Genomic DNA, 19,658 nt, shown 5'->3' with positions numbered 1-19,658 from the left:
TACTTTGTAGTTGAATTATTGAAATTAAACATAAACTATTCAAGACATATCCACACAAACACATGAGATTATTGTAGTAAAATCAATATGTACTCATTTTTTTATTCAAACTCTTATACACAAATTTTGTTGTAAAAAAAAGGTCAAACTATCAAAAAATACCTATAAATTATAGTTTGGGTTAGTTATAATTATATCTCGAACTTTAAAAAGTTTCATTTTTTCTTAAAGTTTGAAATTTATTTCAAAATAACCCTTATAGGTTTCTGCCGCTAAATTTATAGACGAAAAAGTTTGTATTTGCTTATGTAAAAAAAATCTAAACATATGTAAAAATAAATACACATGATACTTCGATGTTTTATAAATGTTGTCGTCTTCCTGCTTTCGTCCCTGTTTTGTTTATGATTTTTCTTTTTTGGGCTAAAACCCTAACCCTAAATTTTCTTATTGCATGTGTTTAAATATGTTTACTTAAAGCAAATTTCAAGCTAGAAAGGTTGACATGAAATTCAAAGTTTGGGGTATTTTTAATAATTTAACTTAAAACACACACAAAATTAGCTTCATTTTATAATTTGTTGAAGACAAGTATAAAATAGTAAATTCTTGGACCAACCCAGCTTTTAACATAACGAGAAAAGCTCACCAATTTCATCATCGTCCCCTGAAACGTGAAACCAAAGGTGCTTTGCTTCGTCATTGTAGTTTCGATAGCTCAATCGGATTTGCTTCTGAATCGAAAATTGGATCCGGATTTCTGAATGAAATTCCACATTCTCTCACCTACCTCTGGAATTTCACTCAAATGGTGAGCAAAATCCCACTCTCTTTCTTTATGTTTCAGTATGTTTCATTCGGCACTGATCTTGATAGCTTTCTATCATCTCTGTCTCCCTCATTTCTACGTTCTTATGATCCACATATGTTTTTCGTTTGTGATTGATGTTACTTTTGATCCTTCCGAAAATTTGGAGTTACTACTTGCTTCTTATTGGAATTTAGTGTAAATCATTTCAATTTTGCCCTTGAAATTTTATTGTGGATATACTATATTATAGTTTCGTGTGGCTGATATCTCATTGAGGGTTCACATCGCCTGGGTTTTGATTTTGGAGTCGTGGCCAAAATATTTTCGTTGACGACTTTCAATTGGAGGTCGAGCATCTCGACCTCATTGATTGGGGTTTTTCTGCTATCAAGCTGCTAGAAATGGAATCAATGCATCTTTCAATACTGATTACATCACTTTTCCTGTTGGTGGTAAACTTAACACTGGGAAAGTTCTCCATTGAACGACATTTTGCTAATTGGCAGCACTGCATAATTACACGATATTGATTAGGATCTTGGAGAAAAGCGATGGACCTCAATATTATTTTTCATGGTAAAACCTTAAACTGGGGAAGGATTAGAGAGATCTTCCTCTCACAGACTTGGAGTATCTCATTTCACCAAGGCATACCCTCTTTCTCACTTACATCCCCTTAATAATACCCCATTGCTCAAGACTCTGTTACATTCAATGACTCAGTTACAAAAATGTGCCCCTTCTATCTAACTCACAATTCTTTGATGAACAGTTATTATTTAATGTCACCTTACGAGGGTCGATTACCAGACCTTTTTGTAATTATGATGTTATTCTTATTCTTCGGGATTGGAGCCTGTTTCTGTAGCTTGTGTCATACCCCGTTCCTTTTCAATGCGCTCGTTTTTTTTTTTTTTTTGTATACCTCGTATATTCCTTCATTCTAGTTTCTTATAAAAATAAATAAAAAAGGTATGCATTTCAAATTTTAACTCGTCTGTAGTTATTCAGATTTGTAGATGATGTTTACATTCAACTTGGAGTTCCAATTCTGATGTTCCAATAAGACTAACAAACTTCTAGGTGTGTATTAGGCTACACCACTCCTCGCTGGTCTTGCAGTAGCTGCAGCAGCTCTTGCTGGTAGATATGGAATTCGAGCTTGGCAAGCATTCAAGTCACGGCCACCACAAGCTAGATCACGCAAATTCTATGAAGGTGGTTTCTATCCTACGATGACGAGGAGGGAAGCAGCTCTTATTCTTGGTATTAGGTAGTCCAACATACTTGTATTTCATCTTCGTAAATAAATAACTAAATTTTTGCTGGTTATTGATCTTCCATCACTCTTGATGTTATGACATTGCATCTTAATTATTTTGATAACCTGGTCTTTTTAAGTTCATAACTCGGCATAGTTTACTTGAGTAGTAGGGATCTTAAAGACATTCAGGTTTCTTTGCAGTTAATGATCACATAAGTATTTACATAAGAGAATCCAATCAGTAACTTATGGCTCAAATATGGTCATTTAGGAATATTTTCATTCTTTCTAAGCCTTATATTTTGGTCCAGGCATTGGTTTACATTGCCCTCTGAGAACAATGAGAATCTTTGCTTATTTATTTCTTCTTTCCTTTACATTTCATGATCCGACCCTTGGGAAACATATTATCTGGATCATTTGTTTTGAGTAGAGAGATCAGTGAGACACCAACAAGATAATTGATTCTGATGTTCCATGAAGTGATTGTAAAATTACTTACTTTTTTAGGACACGTCTAGAAAGCAATGCTTCTGTACATGAGTTCGAATTTCTATTGAAAACATGGCTTCTTGAGCAATATCCACTTTCATATGTTGTCCTTATTCTCGCGAAAACAGATGTACTACTGGTAGGCTTGTACCAACTTTTCCACCATAAACATCTTGATGAATGAAAGAACACTAAGAAGTGTATTTATTTATCAATTGTTTCATTCACGCCATTAAGTAGCTTACTTTGTGTAATGATTGACCAAAGTTATCCTCGATGGTTAACAGAGAAAATGCAACTCCAGATAAGATTAAGGAAGCACATAGAAGGGTCATGATCGCAAACCATCCTGATGCTGGTGGCAGTCATTATCTTGCTTCTAAGATCAATGAAGCTAAGGATGTGCTACTCGGAAAATCAAAAAGCAGTGGATCAGCATTTTAATGAGGTGCGCTGCTTTAATTTTAGGATCCCTGCAAAAAAGGGGGGGAAAACTTTCTTTTCCAAATATACTTCAAAAGTTCAAACAACCTGCCAAACGCTATGCTCACCAATCGATTTTATTTCCTTTAGTCTGAGAAAAAAAGATACAATGTTTAGACTTGAAGTTGACTTTAATGCTGAAAGTTCCTTTGAACATTAAAATAAGTATGATTGTGAAGTGCATCCCATAATCGGAGTCATGGAACAATATTGTCTTTTCATAGTCATTCACTTATCTAATCTCTACCAGGACAAGTTATCTGTATGCGTTTTCTTTAGACATTTATCATTTTTCTATTTTCAGTCTCTAGTGATTTGAATTTGTACAGCAACCTTTGTCAAGTTTATGTTTTCTTTCTTTTCTTATCATGGATTATAGATTGGTTATATTGTATTCTAGTCATTGGATTCTCAGAAATCTAAGTGGAGAATTCTATGTTGGTTTTCTTTTTTTTGGGAAATAGTCATAATCAAAGGGACTGTCTTTGGGATTATTATTTTGAATATAAGATATTGTTGCTTTGATTGGACATCAGCAATATTAGTTATCGTATTCGTTTTGCTTATCTGGAACAAGCGCAACCTTGAGAATGGCATTTTTTTTTAATATGCTGTTTTTATTTTTTATATATGTATTATTATTTTTAGTTCATCAACGTGTTGAGTTGGCAGGAATGTGAACATTTGACCACTCGTTGAAAATATACGTCTAATCCAATTTAGTTATATTCAGGTTGACATTGTACAGTTTTATGAATGATGTGAAAACTGATGTATTATGTTGACAAAGTTGGGTTGGTTATTTTTATGAATGATAATCTTTCTAAGAAATAACTTATAAAGAAAATCTCTTATATTTGATTTCCTTTCTTTTAGAAAACCAAGCCCTCTTTTTAGTTGTTCTTTCAACATCATCTGATGTGGGCAAAAAATAAAAGTCCCGTCTTAGCTTCAAATTTTTGCTTATGAACCGTCATTAAAAAGATAATTATCCTCAAACGACTAATCATGTAGATCGTTTTTGTCTTCAACTCTTCAATCCTCCACTTGTTATGGATGAGTTGTCATTAGGATAAAATGAACATCCAAATGAATAATCTTTGATTTTGTAGATTCTTAAAAATCAATTATGATTAAACAAAACTAGAAGTCAACTTTATATTTGGAAAACTGTTATTTTTAACCTAAAAAATTTTTTAGGTGACAAATCTTACATCTTTTTATAAACTTCTTTTTCTAACATCTTTTATTACTTTTTAGATGTTATTACTTTTTTTCAATTTTAAGGGGAGGATGTCACATAATAAAAGTACAATTTTTCATAAATCCACTTGGACCCCTACTTACATAATGGAAATTAGAATAATTCGATCAAAAGGAAAAACTATATGTACTAATCATGATAAAATTCCTAATATTATGTTTTGTTTAAGGAGTCTTAATATTATGTTTATCGAAGCTAATTTAGAAATGAAATAAAAAAATACATTAGCCAAAGTGAGCTTAATTCAATAGACGGTTCAATCCCCTACCTTGCAATTATTGTACTAAAAAATACATTACAATTAAATCTGGTTCATTGAATTGAAAATAGAGTCAACTTAATTTAAATGTGAGACCTTCGCAAAAATATAACTTTTTAAAATTTATTTGCTAAATTACAAGTATAGTTCATAAATTTTTTAAATTTGTATTTATTTGGTCATTGAACTTTTGAAGATATCTAAGAGACATGTACACTTTCAATTTTATGTGAAATAAGAATAGGTGTTTAAACTTTCAATTTTGTATCTAATGAAAACTCTAAATATTATGTCAAATCCATGAATCTTACAAAAGTTAAAAGAACACCGATCAAAATTATAATTTTAAAAGTTCATGAATCAAATAAAATCAAACTTTTTAAGTTTTGAGACAATTTTTTTAAACTTAAATATTAATAAAAATAATTAAGAATTAAGATTCCTCAGTTATTTCTTAATTTTGTTGGAAGTTTGGAACATCTTATTCTCCCAAATGAAAATAAATAAATAAATGTAAAGTAAACGTATGCATTATTAATAAGGTAGGTTTGGTTGCTTCCTCCAAAATCATTATCCAAAAAGAAAAAAGGATAGAGATACGTGGAGCATTGCCCGATAAAATATATTTGTCCTCCACTCATCTTCTTACACGTGGATATGAATTTCATTTTACACTTTCTTTTTGGCGCATTGATTTCTTTATTAAGTTACTTATTTAATTCTCGTACTTTATTCTTTCTAACTTTCAATATAGTCCCGGTATTTTCTTAAATTTTTTTTATTACAATCCTTAAAATTTACCACACTTCTCTATTATTAATGATTATTGATGAAAGTGTTTTTTTTTTTTTTTTAAGTGTTAGATTGACCATTGAACTATTCTAAAAGTCCGTTTTGATTGACTTAAGAAAAAAATATTTTTCAAAAAATTCATTTTTATTTAAACACTTTTGATAAAATTTAATTAAAATACACTTGAAAATCTATTTTGAGTGGTTGTCAAACACTCAGTTTTCTTTCCAAGTAACTTATTTTTTAAATTAAACACTTGAAAATGTAATCCAAACACATTCTAATATACTTTATTGTTTTAATAATGCCACCAACACGTGTTATGAAATAATATATTAATGAATCTAACTACGAGATCATTTTCATCATGAAGCATCAGAAGCTGATAACATAGCATCGACATATGTATTGTCACTAGAGATATATTCGGGGCGAGTCTGGGGATAACTCCCCGTCCCCTATCCCCGCTACCCATTTCATTCCCCATCCCTGCGAAATTTTCCACGGGGATTGGGGCACACATACCTTGCGGGTTAAATGTGTTGAGGTTGATGTCCTAAATCTTGTGAATCCTGTAGTTTGTAATTGTAACGTAAAAATAATTTATTTATTTAATCAAATAAGAGATGTTTTATTTGACATTTAGTAGCATTAACTCATATAACCAGTAAACTAACATTTAAGGTTATCATTTGTAGCTTAAACATGTATGTAGAGGCATACAGATGGATCACGTTAAAGTGATAACCTAAATGATCTGTATTAGATGGACAAGGCTGGATACCTTAACCTGGTGACACTACGAAAACGACCCACTTTGTAGATGTTACAATTGTTATAAAGTGCTACAAATGATTTGGTCCTTATCATTCATGTAGAGACATGTGAGCGGGAGTGTTCTATACAAAGGAGTTTATACAATATTAAACTATGAGTTATGTATTATATATCATATAACATATGGTTATATATATAAAAAAAGTTAATTATCATATATATATAATGTATATTTATTTAAATTGAAATTGTTTTTATTTTAATTTTAACTTTAATTTTAAAGGAAGGGAAATCAATTCTCTTCCTTTCTTAAACTCGTGTAGTGAGGGGTAGGTTTTTTTTTCTCGTGGTGATAATCTTCTCTACAGAATATTTTTTTTTTGTAACAAGAGGACTCTCTCTATATTTTAGAGATCTCTCTGTAATTTCCCAAAAACTACTATGCTCCTCTCAATTACTTTCTCTCTCTTTCAAAATCTCAGAGCCCACACCTCTTGAGGATTCTCTACCAAAGAAGGCTCCCATTAGTGGTGTCATCTTTGGGCATTTGTGACTATACAAATTGTTCGTGATCGTTTTGGATAAAGGTTTTCGTGAAGAAGATTTTGATTCATGAAGGGTAAGTTTTCTTGAAACCCAAACCCCTTTTTTCACCTTATTTCTTGCATGCTGTAATTTCTTAAATAATGCATATTTTGGTTTTGTAAATTTATGTTCTATATAAAATTACAGAATCAAAATATGCAAATTAAAACTTTGAACCGATCCCCACTTTCGTAGTGGACCTTAGGGTTCCTTCAAAATAGACATCTCTAATTGGCACTTCTAATCACGTAGATGCCTCTTCTTGAAGCTTGTTGAATGCTATTTGGTGATGGAGAGTATAGAAGGAGAGTGATCATTAAGACAACTTGAAATAGATTAGCATAAATTATTTAGGAAATCTTCTTCGAACATGATACTAGATCGTGGAAGTTGATAATAATGTTTTAATCAGTAAAATATGCCTAAGTTAGCTTAATTTACGCTTTTTTTGAAAAAAATGTTGAATGACCATTTGCCAATGTCAAGTTCGGGTGAAATTACTAAAATATACTTGTCCGCTCGCGAAAAAGTAATCTTGCTCTCACTCGTCTCGCTCTCCCTTCTTTTTTTTTTTTTTCTTTTTTTTTCCCATTCACAAATCACTATGTCTCTCGCTCTCGCTCGCCTTGCTCTCTCTTCGTTTCCCCACTCACAAAATCACTCATCTTTCTCACTTTTACTCATCGAAGTGGTCGCATCGGAGCTGCTTCCGTCGACTTGCCATGTCGAATAAGAAGAATAAGACGTACAGAAGAAAAGAAGCTAGAGAAGAAAAAGACGACATGCAGAGGAAGATTTCTCACGCCGAAGAAGATGAGACAAAAGGAAAAAGAAAGGCAATACCGTAACTTCACATAATCATGACATCAGTAAATGGGCATTTGATTATTTTTTTCAAAAACTAGATCATTTGTCATTTTGGACCTTTAAAATGGGTGGTAATTAATTCTAAAAAAAAATGAATATATTAAATTGAAAAGAATAAATGGAGGGACTTGGATGCAAATTGTAAAAGTATTTAAAAATAAAAAGAAATCATTAAATGAATAAATGTCATGTGGATATGGATAAGTATTGGAACTCCTCCAATTTAAAATTTTTAAAAATAAAAATAAAAAATAACGAGAGCGAAAAACCGGACTGAGAGCCCAATGTTCAAAGGTTCCTTTTCCCGTCCTACAAAGCCCTTACGTCAGCTTTTATCCCTTCCCCTCTTTCATTTCTTTAAAAAGCAATCTCCCGCTGTCAAAAAATTAAATAATAAAAATAATATTATTTATATCGCCATTAACAAATTTCCATAAATAAAAGTGTGTGTATATATATTATATATATATAGTTCAAACAATGACTGGGAGGGTATTGGAACTTTGGAGTTGGTCATAATTTTGAAAAGTTTCATCTATCTCATTTTATTATTTATATTTTGTTTTTCTTTTTACACAAATATCAACTTATACCTTAAAAAAAAAATTGATCGTAGCCATTAAAATTTCAAACGAATAATTTTAAACTCTGATATTATCATGTAACTATTTTTTTTAATAATTTGTGAATAAAGGAGGAAGATGAGCATATGAAATCAACTCGAATTTAATGAAAAGCAGTTCTACTGCATATTTGATTCTTACATCTGTATATAATTTTACACTACTCAATATATTTAAATAACTCTTACCCAAGTAAAAAAAAAAAAAAAAAAAAGGTGTGCATGGATTCAAATTTTAATTATAATAATATAGAAATAAAAATATGAACAAATATAGAATATCTGAATTTATCAAACTATAATTAATTTCGTGCTTAAAATGATGTAAGAATTCATTTGTTAAAGTTAAAATGTACTAACAAATTTTGACTAAATTCCAAATTAGGCTAAGCTATGGATTAGTGAACAAAACATATGAAAACCTACCCCTTAAAATAAATAGCAGTTTTGATTAAAATTATTTAGACCTATTTAGTAATTATTTCGCTTTTTATTTGTAGTTTTTAAAATTAAACATATTTTCTCTATATTTTTTTTAAAGATAAACTTTTAAAAGTTATTTTTTTAGCCTTCAAATTTTGGCTTGTAGACTTAATTTTCAATAATTAAAAATAAAAAGCGAAATGGTTATCAATTGGATCTTAATATTTTATAGATTCAATCATTATTCGTATTATCAATTTTGAGGTTAAAATTTTAATTCCTTCATCCGATATAATAAAAAGAAAATGATAAAATCAGACCAGAGAGACTAATGATCCATTTGAACATAAAAAGATTTGTAATTTAATTAAGAGATAATAACATAATAAATTTATATTGTTAGTTTGAGTTATTTAAATTATGTTGAAAACAAAATTAAAATAAAAAGGATAAATAATCCATATTATAAAAATAAATAAAACACAAAAAATGATAGGCTTTTCAGTCTTCAACTGCTGGTTCCTTCTTCTTCTGCTTCGTCTGCCACTCGTCTCTCTAACAAAGCATAAACCAAAGCCGTTGCCCAAATTCCACTCGTCTTCTTCTCATCTTTCTTTCATTCTCTGCTACAATGGCGAGCTAGAACCTTTTTCTCTCTCTTTCTTTATCCACAAATGGATTGCTTTTGAGCTTTGCCGAAATGTGTGGTACGCTTCGATTTCAACTCCGTCTCTTTGGGTTTTATCGGTTTCGGATTCAATTATCGCCCTCCTTATTTTCTTCAATCGCTTATCCACACCGCCTGGTAATGGTTCTTTCGGATTCGTTGATTGTGAATTTCATCTAGCTTTCTACTTTTCTTTTTTTTTTAATATATATATAAATTTCTTTTTTTTATTTGTGTAAATGGTGTTTGTTTGGATTGCTGGTGTCTGTGGAGCAGTTCGGTGATTTCGTTGAAAGTTTGTGTAGTTTAGGAGTTGTTAGTAATGGTGTCTGCTAATGACCCAATCGAATCTTTTTTCAACTCGATTCAAGTTGTTAAGGAAGCGCTTTCGCCTGTCGAATTGGGCTTCCGGAAAGTAGCGAAGGATCTTGAGTACTGTTTACCGGGGCATAAGAATGAGGAAAATTTCATAAGATTGATTTTGCGACCTAAGGATGAGGATAAGCAGAGCCAAGGTGAGATCTGTGGTACGAAGGTACGGGGTCCTTATGTTGCTGGGGATAAACGGAAGCAAGGTTTATCCATTAACGTTCCAGTAAAGGCTTTCTTAGGAAACTTCTCGCGGAAGTCGGTGAATTCGGAGGCTTCTGATAGTGCATTGAAAGAGGAAGATTTGGCTAAGGAGGAGGCATCTTGTGCGAACTGCTTGCAGTTTGCAGTCTCTTGGTCTTTGTTGGTTAACAATGTTGTTCAGGCACTTCCCCGCCCTTTTAAAACAATTAAGAAGCGATTACAGAAAACGGATGAGGAGGAAAAGATAGGTTTGTGCACGAAGCAAAAAGTTTCACGTGAGTCAAAACGAAGGCAGAAGGAGAAGCAGCATAATAAACCATTTCAGGAAAGTTTGAGGCACGATGAAGGAAAACATGTGCCATTTGAGTGCTTAATAGGTTTTGTTTTTGATCAGTTGACACAGAATCTTCAAAAGTTCGATCTTCACGGGGCAGGAAATGTTGATAAGTGCTATGATACTTCCCCACAGTCACCATTGTCCCCTCAGGTTGATCATTTCAAGGCTGTGGCAAGCATTTGGGAAGGTCGAAAAGCAGAAGTAAATGGGTTTTTCGGGAACTTGAGGTTTGCAAGAGTTGGAGGTGTTCCATCAGGCATAGTGGGAGTCAGTTCTTCTGTGAACGAGGGGGATGATGGGGTATCTGCTCAGAGTAGGGAAGAAACTAGTGGAATTTCACCACAAAAACTAGCGAGTGGTATTCTTAGCATTCCTCTCTCTAATGTTGAACGCTTGAGATCTACATTATCTACTGTGTCATTGACCGAGCTTATTGAGCTTTTACCACAAGTAGGGCGGTCTTCTAAAGATTATCCAGACAAAAAGAAATTGATCTCAGTTCAGGACTTCTTCAGATACACAGAGGCTGAAGGTATGCTCAAACAGTTCATATTCTTTTGCATTAAACATAGTACACTTTCAGGTTTAAAGCTATTTGAAGTAATTATCTTGTCATCGTTATGTTTAAATTCAATGATGTGCATTGAGGCTGCTCTCTTTGTTATTTCTTAATCACGCTCTTCTTGGAACTTTTACCTTAGAGTGAGGAGATGGATTTGTACCAAGGAAAATCCAGGGATCTAACAGATCGGTCAAGAACTTGTCAACTTTTATGTTCCTCTTTTATTAACTTTAGCTTGTGCACATGGTTTTAGCGAGTTTCTGTCTTGTCACATCAAGGAAGGCAATTATAAACCTGCCTTTGTAATGACAAGTAAGGAGCTCTAATGGTCATAACTGAAAAGTAAGGAGCTCTAATGGTCATAACTGAAAGAATTGATGTAGTTTGTCTTTTGAGTTGAAAGTAGATATTCTCCGGGTGTCACCTTCTCCCTCTCCCTTTTGTGGGGTTTTTTTCCCTTTTTTTTTTCTCTCTCTCCTTACTTAGCATGGGCACACATGCTTGATATGCATTTATGTCACAGCTCTCCTACTATCTCCTAATTCCATCGGTTCATGTACTTAATTTAAGGGGAAAAAAGGTTTACCAACTTAATGCTCTTATATAGGAAGGAGGTTCTTTGAGGAGCTGGATAGGGACGGTGATGGCCAAGTGACTATGGAGGACCTTGAAATTGCAATTAGAAAGAGAAAATTGCCCAAACGATATGCTCGGGAGTTCATGAATCGCACTAGAAGTCACATATTTTCGAAGTCATTTGGTTGGAAGCAATTTTTGTCCTTCATGGAACAGAAGGAACCAACCATTCTACGTGCATATACTTCTCTCTGTCTCAGCAAGTCAGGGACTTTGCAAAAAAGTGAAATATTGGCATCACTTAAGAATGCTGGACTCCCTGCCAATGAAGACAATGCTGTTGCTATGATGCGATTTCTTAATGCAGACACTGAAGAATCTATCTCATACGGACATTTTCGAAATTTTATGTTGCTTCTTCCTTCAGATCGACTGCAAGAAGATCCACGGTAAGTTAGATTTTTTATTTAAGATTCTAAGGTACATCTCATGGTCAGACTTTTGCGAGTTTCTTTCAACTATAAATATAAGAAAGAAAGAGAGGGAAAAAGATTTTTATGATTTACTTATATTATTATTATTTTTCCGGTGTTCATAGAGTAATTGAAACTTATTAGCCAAAAAGACTCAACTTAGTCTGCTTGGATGATATATTTTCTTGAGATAATCATATGAAGTGCATGGTTAAAATAGAACCTGAGTGAGATTTTTGGATTTATTCTAATTGATCGCTATGGAGAATCATCTGATTCGAATCAACATCTAAGTATTTGGAAACAGTAAATGTTGATGTGTTGGCTGCTGCTTAGATTTTTTTATTTTATATTCCAAGTGCTCTTCATGCTGAATGGATATTCAACATTTATGCTGACCCTTGGTGTTTTTAGCCATTATGCAATGTTGTTCCCTAATTGAGTTTTTCTTTTTAAACAAAAAATCTGTTTATTGGATGGAAAGACCAACTTTTATTTAGCATAAAAGTAAAGTATAAATAGACAAGATTTATATAAGAAACAAGCCTTGAGCCAGAAACTTACTAGTGGACTCTAGTTGTTGAGAATTAACATATAGAGTAATTACAAATATTATAATTGCTATATGTGATTTGTGCTTTTGTCATAATTATATGATATCTGAACTTAAAGGTTTATGATCCATCTCGTGTGGCCCTTTTTTCTTTTTTTGCCCCCTTTACTTTTCTTATGGCTACGTTGTTGCTGTTCATAAAATTGGTTACGTTATAGTATTTGTAGGTAGCCAATGCTTATTACTTGCTAATCTTTATATTGAGTATGAATTTAGTGTTTTTTTTTTTTTTTTTTAATGATTTACCAAGATTTTTAACATTATAACTTCTTTAATAATTGATACAGGAGTATCTGGTTTGAAGCTGCTACGGTTGTTGCTGTTCCACCGCCTGTGGAAATACCTGCTGGCAGTGTTCTAAGATCTGCATTGGCTGGGGGTCTTTCTTGTGCTCTGTCTACTTCTTTAATGTTTCCAATCGATACAATTAAGGTAAATTCTTTGAACCAATTTTAATACATCTAGCTTAGATTTTTCCACTTCTCCAATTTTGATATACTTTTCTAAGAAAAATATTCCTTTTTGGTCCTTTTTTTAAGTTCACACTTGGATGTTGATGGTTTGATCTGTCCTCAACGATATGCTCATCTTGACTTTTTTTCTTTTTCATGGTTTTTAGACTCGCGTACAGGCATCATCATTGACTTTCCCTGAAATCATATCCAGGATTCCACAGATAGGTGTGCGAGGTCTGTACCGCGGCTCAATCCCTGCCATTCTAGGACAGTTTTCAAGGTTATTTTCTTTTCGCCAAGGCAACATTAATGGGATAGAGTTTTTTTTTTTTTTTTTTTTTTTTTTTTTTTTTTTTTTTTTTTTTTTTTTTTTTAATGTACCATACTGATATCAACTCTTAACGCTATCTCTTTAATCTTGTAGTCATGGTTTGCGAACTGGAATATTTGAAGCAACTAAACTTCTTCTGATAAATGTAGCTCCGACACTACCAGACATACAGGTGATTTTTAGATTCCACTGTATGGTTGTCATTATTTACTTTTATAACAAACAACATTTGTAATTGACAAAGTTACAAAGGAAGCTTAAGTATCCGAATCATGAAAAAAGAGAGGAAAAACTGAATTTTTGGAGAGATTCAGCCAGCTACAGGCACATTAAGTTGAATCCAGTGTCGAATTTCATTTTACTCTATTAACCCTCTCCTTGATTTGTTTTCCAATTTCTTCCTTTTCAAATCACTTTGGAAGTAGATCAAAGATCTCATTTTAGGATTATTGGAACCTAGACTTGAGATTAGAATGAAGGATGATACTATACCAGGGATGGCTACTGTTAGTTAAAAATACCAAAAGACATCGACATATTTGCCAGCAACTACCAAATGCTTCAATACTTCAGGTTCATGAGGAAATCTCCACGACTTTCCCCATGAGAACCACATTGCTCCTCATTTGTATGTTTCCCATGCCACACCTCCATAGTATCTCAATAATGAAATAGACAATGAAATCACCGGGTGAGAGCCATTCCTCAAATCCCCAATATCATCCCAAATACCTATAGGATCCCCTTAATACGCTTAGCTGACTTGGTAGGGATTTGGAATATGTGTAAATCGAAAGGTACGAATCCAGTTCAAGAACACTAGTGTCCCGGTCCTTAGGAGAGACTTCTCTATGTACTGAGCCTGGTCCTGATCTTTTCTCTAGATGGTTGCTTTTGATTTTCCTTACACCCTTCCTCTTGTATATTTTATTTGAACCTTCATTATAAGTTGTTCGAATACTAAAAGAGGTGTTCGAATACTAAGAGTGGTGAGTATGACTTGCATCTTCATGTATCTCTATGGCATGTGCAACTTGCATCCGTAAAATTTAATGCCTTGGTGGAGATATTAATATATCTTTCTTGCGGACGTAAGATAGCAACATCTACTTATCTTGAAGGTTGGAAAACTATACAGTTATTTGAAGTCCTTTATTTTGATTATACATAAAGTTACCATCTTTGCTAGTTTATCTGCCTTAATAAACTGACTAATTTATTATAGGCAAGTTGTTATATGATATATAACAAAGTGAGGTATCCTTGTAGACATGCTGATCCTCAGAGAATCTTACATTTTTTAGTGTTATTCACGTATTGTCATACACGGTAAAGAAATGAAGTAAATAGAGGTAAATCTTGAAAATGACATGGTTATGTACTTCAGTACAATCCCAAAGCTTCTCCTCAAAGATGTATAAAATTATTAAGAACTACGATTTGACTATTACGTTATGCACTCTTCTGCTTAGATACACATACATTACAGACTCATTGCCCCCATTTTTTCATTCGATTTAGGATGTGTTCTGCGACCCAGTATGATGCACCATGGTCCTCTTATATTCCTAATGACTCATCATTTCTTGTAGGTCCAATCCCTTGCATCGTTCTGGAGTACATTTTTGGGAACTGCAGTGCGGATCCCATGTGAGGTATTGAAGCAGAGGTTGCAGGCAGGACTCTTTGACAATGTAGGACAGGCCATTCTGGGGACTTGGAACCAAGATGGCCTGAAGGGGTTTTTCCGTGGGACTGGTGCCACTCTTTGTAGGGAAGTTCCATTCTATGTTGCCGGCATGGGACTTTATGCTGAATCCAAAAAGGTATGTAATTGTATTCTATCTTTCAACCTCTTTTCAAAATCTTTCATTACATATTTTCTGTAGCAATCCTTTGTTGTAGTCTATTTACTCATCATTTTTAGATCCATGATCAAACCGTATGAAATTTTTAAACAAATGGCTTGAAAATATAGGTCTACCACCACCTAATCCATCTTTCTGGGAAATGGGACAATAACTTGGCTTAAAGACTCATGTTAAGTCTCTTCTTCTTATGTCTGCAAGCAACACACTTTCAAACTTCACTTTTAAACTTGAGGCCATTTCATAACCTTAGTTGCTTTAGAACTCAAGGATACATATGTACGACTTATAGAACATATCCTGTTCAAGTAAGGTCGTAACCCACTAGTCACTTTGAAGAGAACCATTCTTTAACCATCCCCACAAAAAAGGATTGTATCATCAGTACCCACGATGCATCTTCTTCTCCGGGACTTCGAAAAGGTACTTTTGGAACACCAATAGGCATTAAAGCAAAGAAAACAGACAGAATGAATTATTCTAGCTAACTTTGATGTGGAAGCGTAACTAACGGGTTTATTGTCTTAATAAATAAGATCGGCCTTTATCAGATTTTATCATTTAGCATATTTTATACATAGAAGAAAATACCTTACTCTTTCACCTTGATTGAGTTGAAAAATAAAAAGGAGAAAGCAGATCCCTTGGCTTAGCCCTATCCTCCACCCTGCCTCGGCCATTGTGTGTGTATATGAACGTGGTAGGAAAAGGAAAGGTTCTTATTAGTAGGATGTTTTTTGGTATTGACACTTGGAACAATATCAAACTCATAATCTCCATCTGTTCCTTCATTAGGATTATTATGTTGAAGCTTTTAGAAGTTTCTCCCTCTAGACCAAGAAATAAATATTCCCTTGGTACTGGCAGTGGATGGGATAAGATAAGAAACCCACTTAAGGGTAAAATGTTCGTAACCCGATCTGACACGATTCATTGAATGAGGAAAATCCACAAAGTGATAAAATAACCACCAACCAAAGGGATGCAGCAACAAAGACTACCGAGTCATGCATACCTTTACCCCTAGTATCTTGAAAACCTGTGTACTTACCGTTTTAACTTTTACAAAGAATTTCCGTGATAGTTGTCATTTTTTTTTTTTTTGGGTGTGTAAGGGGTTTACAAGTTACTAGATGAGCGCCTTTCTGACCATGGTATAAACCTTCCGTATAGGTATAACATCTGCAATCCCCTTTTTATTATTCTACTGTTGAATGACATGTATTTGGAGAGAGTTGTTGGTGGGTCTCTTTAGTTGCCATGAAAAGAAAATCACCTTCCTCCAAGGGTAGTTCCATTCTGTTGCCAAAACTTGGGATTCTTATATGAACCTTTCCGCTTGAACCCTATCCCTTTTTATTTATTTATTTACTTATTAGTACTTTTTTTCCTATGAATTTGTGTTTCCAATCAAAGAAAAATGAAAATGTACACAATTTTCAAACAAAATGTCTCAATTGTTGTACTCTGACAGCTATTTTATCCATTCATTTAGATCTACCACTAGTTATTGAGGCGACTGTGTATTTGCAATGGTGAGTCATTGACACGTTCTTTACTGTTTGTTCAAAAGGCTGCTGAGAAACTTCTTTCACGAGAACTTGAGCCATGGGAAACAATTGCAGTTGGGGCATTGTCAGGCGGGCTAGCTGCTGTTGTTACAACACCTTTCGATGTGATGAAGACAAGAATGATGACAGCTCAAGGTCGATCAGTATCAATGTCATTCGTTTTCGTTTCAATTCTTCGCCACGAAGGCCCCATCGGCTTGTTCAAAGGAGCAGTTCCTAGGTTCTTCTGGATTGCGCCTTTGGGTGCCATGAACTTTGCAGGCTATGAACTAGCAAGGAAAGCAATGGACAAAAATGAAGAGGTAGCAGCAGCTGACCAATTGTCTCAAAAGAAAGCCGCAGCTGGTTCTGGTTAAACTCCTCACTCCCCTCCTCTTTTTGGATCCCGTCATAAAGGTCGTGGTTTCGAAGCATTTTGTCCACGTAAAACCCGCACACTCCCTCTGGTTGTTCTGGGTTTTCTTTTTCCTCACTATATTTTCACAGAAATCAGTTGGATGGATTTTCATCTGTCGACATCACTGCCATTTTCTTCAAGACTTGATGTTACTTTCAAGTTTCAATCGAACTTTTCTTAGCTTTTCAATTTTTTCTGGGTAGACATTTGAGCTTCCCTTCTGGCAATTTAGATCTAAATATCTCTCTCTCTCTATATATATATAAATACATGCTGAATGTATTTTGCCCGAACAAATATCAAGTTGCACATTTTTGTACATTTATGCCAGCCACCCCTTTGTTTTCCAAGTGTTTCAAGTTTTACATAGATAGATACATACATGGTCTATTAATGTGCACATTTTTGTACATTTATGCCAGCCCCCTTGTCTTCCAAGTGTTTCAAGTTTTACATAGATAGATACATACATGTTCTATTAATGTACATATCGCTGGGATCGAATTTTTGCTGTTGATTGCTTATAATGTAATCTGAAGTTGATAATATAGATATTACAAAGTTTGTCCATTGCGTTTCAGTAATATAACGTTTGAAATACCCCATAAGCATTGCCGCAGTTTGAAATCAACTCTTTGTATATTTGGATCAATTCTATGTTTTCCTAGTTTCACTTCACTTTAGCTTAATCATGAAATTGTAACCACCAAACAGTTGAACTCCATGAATTTAGCTTTGCAACACCTCCTTATCCATCTTTGAATGATAAGAAAGCTAATATAATCTCATTAAAAAAAATGCATTTTCCATGACAATGTACCTTAGAGTTATTTGGAACTCTCACAATATCATTTCAAGGAAAAACTCAGTTTCTCTAATCAATTTCGTCACCATGATTCTGAAAGCAAATCCAACCAAATTGCAGAGGAACTATCTGGTTTGTTTTATTACTGACCAAACATCTGCAGCAAAACAAGTCCCTGAAGGGTTATGAAATTAAATTCTGAAACTTTGGTGGTGCTTCAACCTTAATTTCCAGTCAATAGCCCCAGTAGTCGTTTCGGATTTCATCGTCGAATTTCTTCCTCAGCTCAGGATGCTTCACAAAGTACTCATCAGCAGTCATGGTGCTGATCTTTTTCTGATGAGAAAAATAGGGTGTGAGAATTTGTTTCTTCTACAAAATTGGAAATCAAATGAGCTTTTCTTTTCCATTACCTTCATTTCTTGAACTTCAACAATCTCCTTCTCCAACCGCTCAGACTCCTTTAGGGATTTCTGTTCAGCTTCCTTCAATTCTACCAGCTGCCACATAAACAATAAATGAAGCATCTAGCAGAGAGCAACACATGCAGAACGACTAAAATATAACTAGTGCTTACCAGTGCATCAAATTTAGGTTTGTACTGTGGAGTCACTGTGTCTACGAATTTGGGGATCTCAATGCCTAAAAATGAAGCAGATCAACCAAATTGTAAGGAATATGAAAGACAAGATATCATAAAGGGCATTGCTTTGTAATTTTATGACGATGCAAAACTATGGTTAATCAGTCTGGCATCTTGATGACAATGTCCGAGTCCCATTCTATATGTGGGAGATGTGGGAGAAAAGCTAAATTCAAGCAAATTACATTGTGACAACAAGATTTTTGGCCCATTAGAACGAGAGTTTCAGAAAACTTTTAGGTTCTCTTGCACACAATAGAAGGCAAAATGTTATCCAGTAAAAGAGAAATGTTGTAAATACTTCAATCACAGAATTTCAGCAATAGGGTAGTGTGACATCCACCGAGCTAAAAGGACCACTTAAAAATTTTAGTGACTGATTCACTGATATGCGCTAGCCGTCTAAATACAAAATTCTCAAATTAACAATGTATGTATATGATCATTGATCCCGAAAACTGCCCAACCAAGAAACGCTATCTTTGAAGACTCAAATTAGAGAAGCATCACAGGAAACCTTGTGCTAAAAAATCACAATATCGCCTGGTCTAAATATTGCACAGAAAAAATCGAAGTATGAACTTCAAATAACAAGTGAATCAAAGAGCATACTGTCATAAGCCTCTTTGTACATGTCCACCAAGCGGGATCCAATTCCCTTTCTGTAATATTCCCAGTCTATGGGCTCTGGTTCCTACACAGAGATAAACAGTTTATAATAATGCAAGTCTTGCAAATTTCAAGCAAACTCAGTAAGAATAAAATCAATCCGGGGTGAGGGGAGTGGGGGGGGGGGGGGGGGGGGGTTGGGGGGAGAATAAAATCAATCCTTTCCTCATGAGAGGGAAATTTCACTTTATCAACGGCAACTCGACGCAATTAAAAGCACTCATTAGTCATTAAAGTGTTTACTGATAGAAAAGAAAAGTACAAAATTAGCAGGGTCATCTTTATGAGCAATCAATTTAGCTTCCAATGGCACTTCTTTTTTTAAAAACACACGCACAAGGGAGTGATTAAAACCTATAACTCATAAGAGAAATGCTGACATCTTACTATTTTAGCCATGTTCCAACACTCCGATTTGCACTTGAACTATATGCAACAAGTAATCCACATCTGATACCAATAGTTATGATTTGCCATTT

The 19,658-nt window shown here is 34.0% G+C and overlaps 3 protein-coding genes across 3 annotated transcripts; 2 read left to right on the top strand and 1 right to left on the bottom strand.

The window, feature by feature from the left end:
* The first annotated feature begins 601 nt into the window (after window positions 1–601).
* On the top strand, window positions 602–3,382 carry LOC150030065 (mitochondrial import inner membrane translocase subunit TIM14-1-like). Its single transcript, XM_090310106.1, has 3 exons — window positions 602–811; window positions 1,906–2,084; window positions 2,855–3,382. Exons 1-3 carry the CDS (start codon window positions 809–811, stop codon window positions 3,009–3,011), a joined length of 339 nt encoding a protein of 112 aa, XP_090166232.1. The 5' UTR covers window positions 602–808; the 3' UTR covers window positions 3,012–3,382.
* Window positions 3,383–9,129: 5,747 nt separating this feature from the next.
* Window positions 9,130–17,412, top strand: LOC150030064 (uncharacterized). Its single transcript, XM_090310103.1, has 8 exons — window positions 9,130–9,444; window positions 9,583–10,748; window positions 11,386–11,803; window positions 12,728–12,872; window positions 13,060–13,175; window positions 13,320–13,398; window positions 14,819–15,052; window positions 16,668–17,412. Exons 2-8 carry the CDS (start codon window positions 9,629–9,631, stop codon window positions 17,019–17,021), a joined length of 2,466 nt encoding a protein of 821 aa, XP_090166229.1. The 5' UTR covers window positions 9,130–9,444; window positions 9,583–9,628; the 3' UTR covers window positions 17,022–17,412.
* Window positions 17,413–17,790: 378 nt separating this feature from the next.
* LOC150030063 (ATP synthase subunit d, mitochondrial-like) lies at window positions 17,791–19,275 on the bottom strand. Its single transcript, XM_090310104.1, has 4 exons — window positions 19,123–19,275; window positions 18,445–18,509; window positions 18,281–18,367; window positions 17,791–18,203 (listed from the first exon to the last, which is right to left on the bottom strand). The coding sequence occupies exons 1-4, from the start codon at window positions 19,142–19,144 to the stop codon at window positions 18,102–18,104; spliced, it is 276 nt and encodes a 91-aa protein (XP_090166230.1). The 5' UTR covers window positions 19,145–19,275; the 3' UTR covers window positions 17,791–18,101.
* Window positions 19,276–19,658: the final 383 nt, after the last annotated feature.

This window comes from Benincasa hispida, unplaced genomic scaffold (genome assembly GCF_027475165.1).
Source record: "Benincasa hispida cultivar pf3 unplaced genomic scaffold, pf3_genome.v1.1 HicScf633, whole genome shotgun sequence".
In the NCBI taxonomy this organism is placed as follows: domain Eukaryota; kingdom Viridiplantae; phylum Streptophyta; class Magnoliopsida; order Cucurbitales; family Cucurbitaceae; genus Benincasa; species Benincasa hispida.
Note: the sequence above shows the minus strand (reverse complement) of the source record. Positions and strands in the feature narration are given on the sequence as shown.

What these genes read in the sequence shown, in the direction of transcription:
- LOC150030065 (XM_090310106.1), top strand. An exon ending in GCTCTTATTCTTGGTATTAG is followed by an intron (nt 2,085 to 2,854) that starts GTAGTCCAACAT and finishes GATGGTTAACAG; the next exon opens with AGAAAATGCAACTCCAGATA.
- LOC150030064 (XM_090310103.1), top strand. Translation starts at nt 9,629, where the DNA reads ATGGTGTCTGCTAATGACCCAATCGAATCTTTTTTCAACTCGATTCAA. An exon ending in CAGATACACAGAGGCTGAAG is followed by an intron (nt 10,749 to 11,385) that starts GTATGCTCAAAC and finishes GCTCTTATATAG; the next exon opens with GAAGGAGGTTCTTTGAGGAG. An exon ending in CGACTGCAAGAAGATCCACG is followed by an intron (nt 11,804 to 12,727) that starts GTAAGTTAGATT and finishes TAATTGATACAG; the next exon opens with GAGTATCTGGTTTGAAGCTG.
- LOC150030063 (XM_090310104.1), bottom strand. Translation starts at nt 19,144, where the DNA reads ATGTACAAAGAGGCTTATGACA. An exon ending in AACCTAAATTTGATGCACTG is followed by an intron (nt 18,368 to 18,444) that starts GTAAGCACTAGT and finishes TTTATGTGGCAG; the next exon opens with CTGGTAGAATTGAAGGAAGC. An exon ending in TTGAAGTTCAAGAAATGAAG is followed by an intron (nt 18,204 to 18,280) that starts GTAATGGAAAAG and finishes TTTTCTCATCAG; the next exon opens with AAAAAGATCAGCACCATGAC.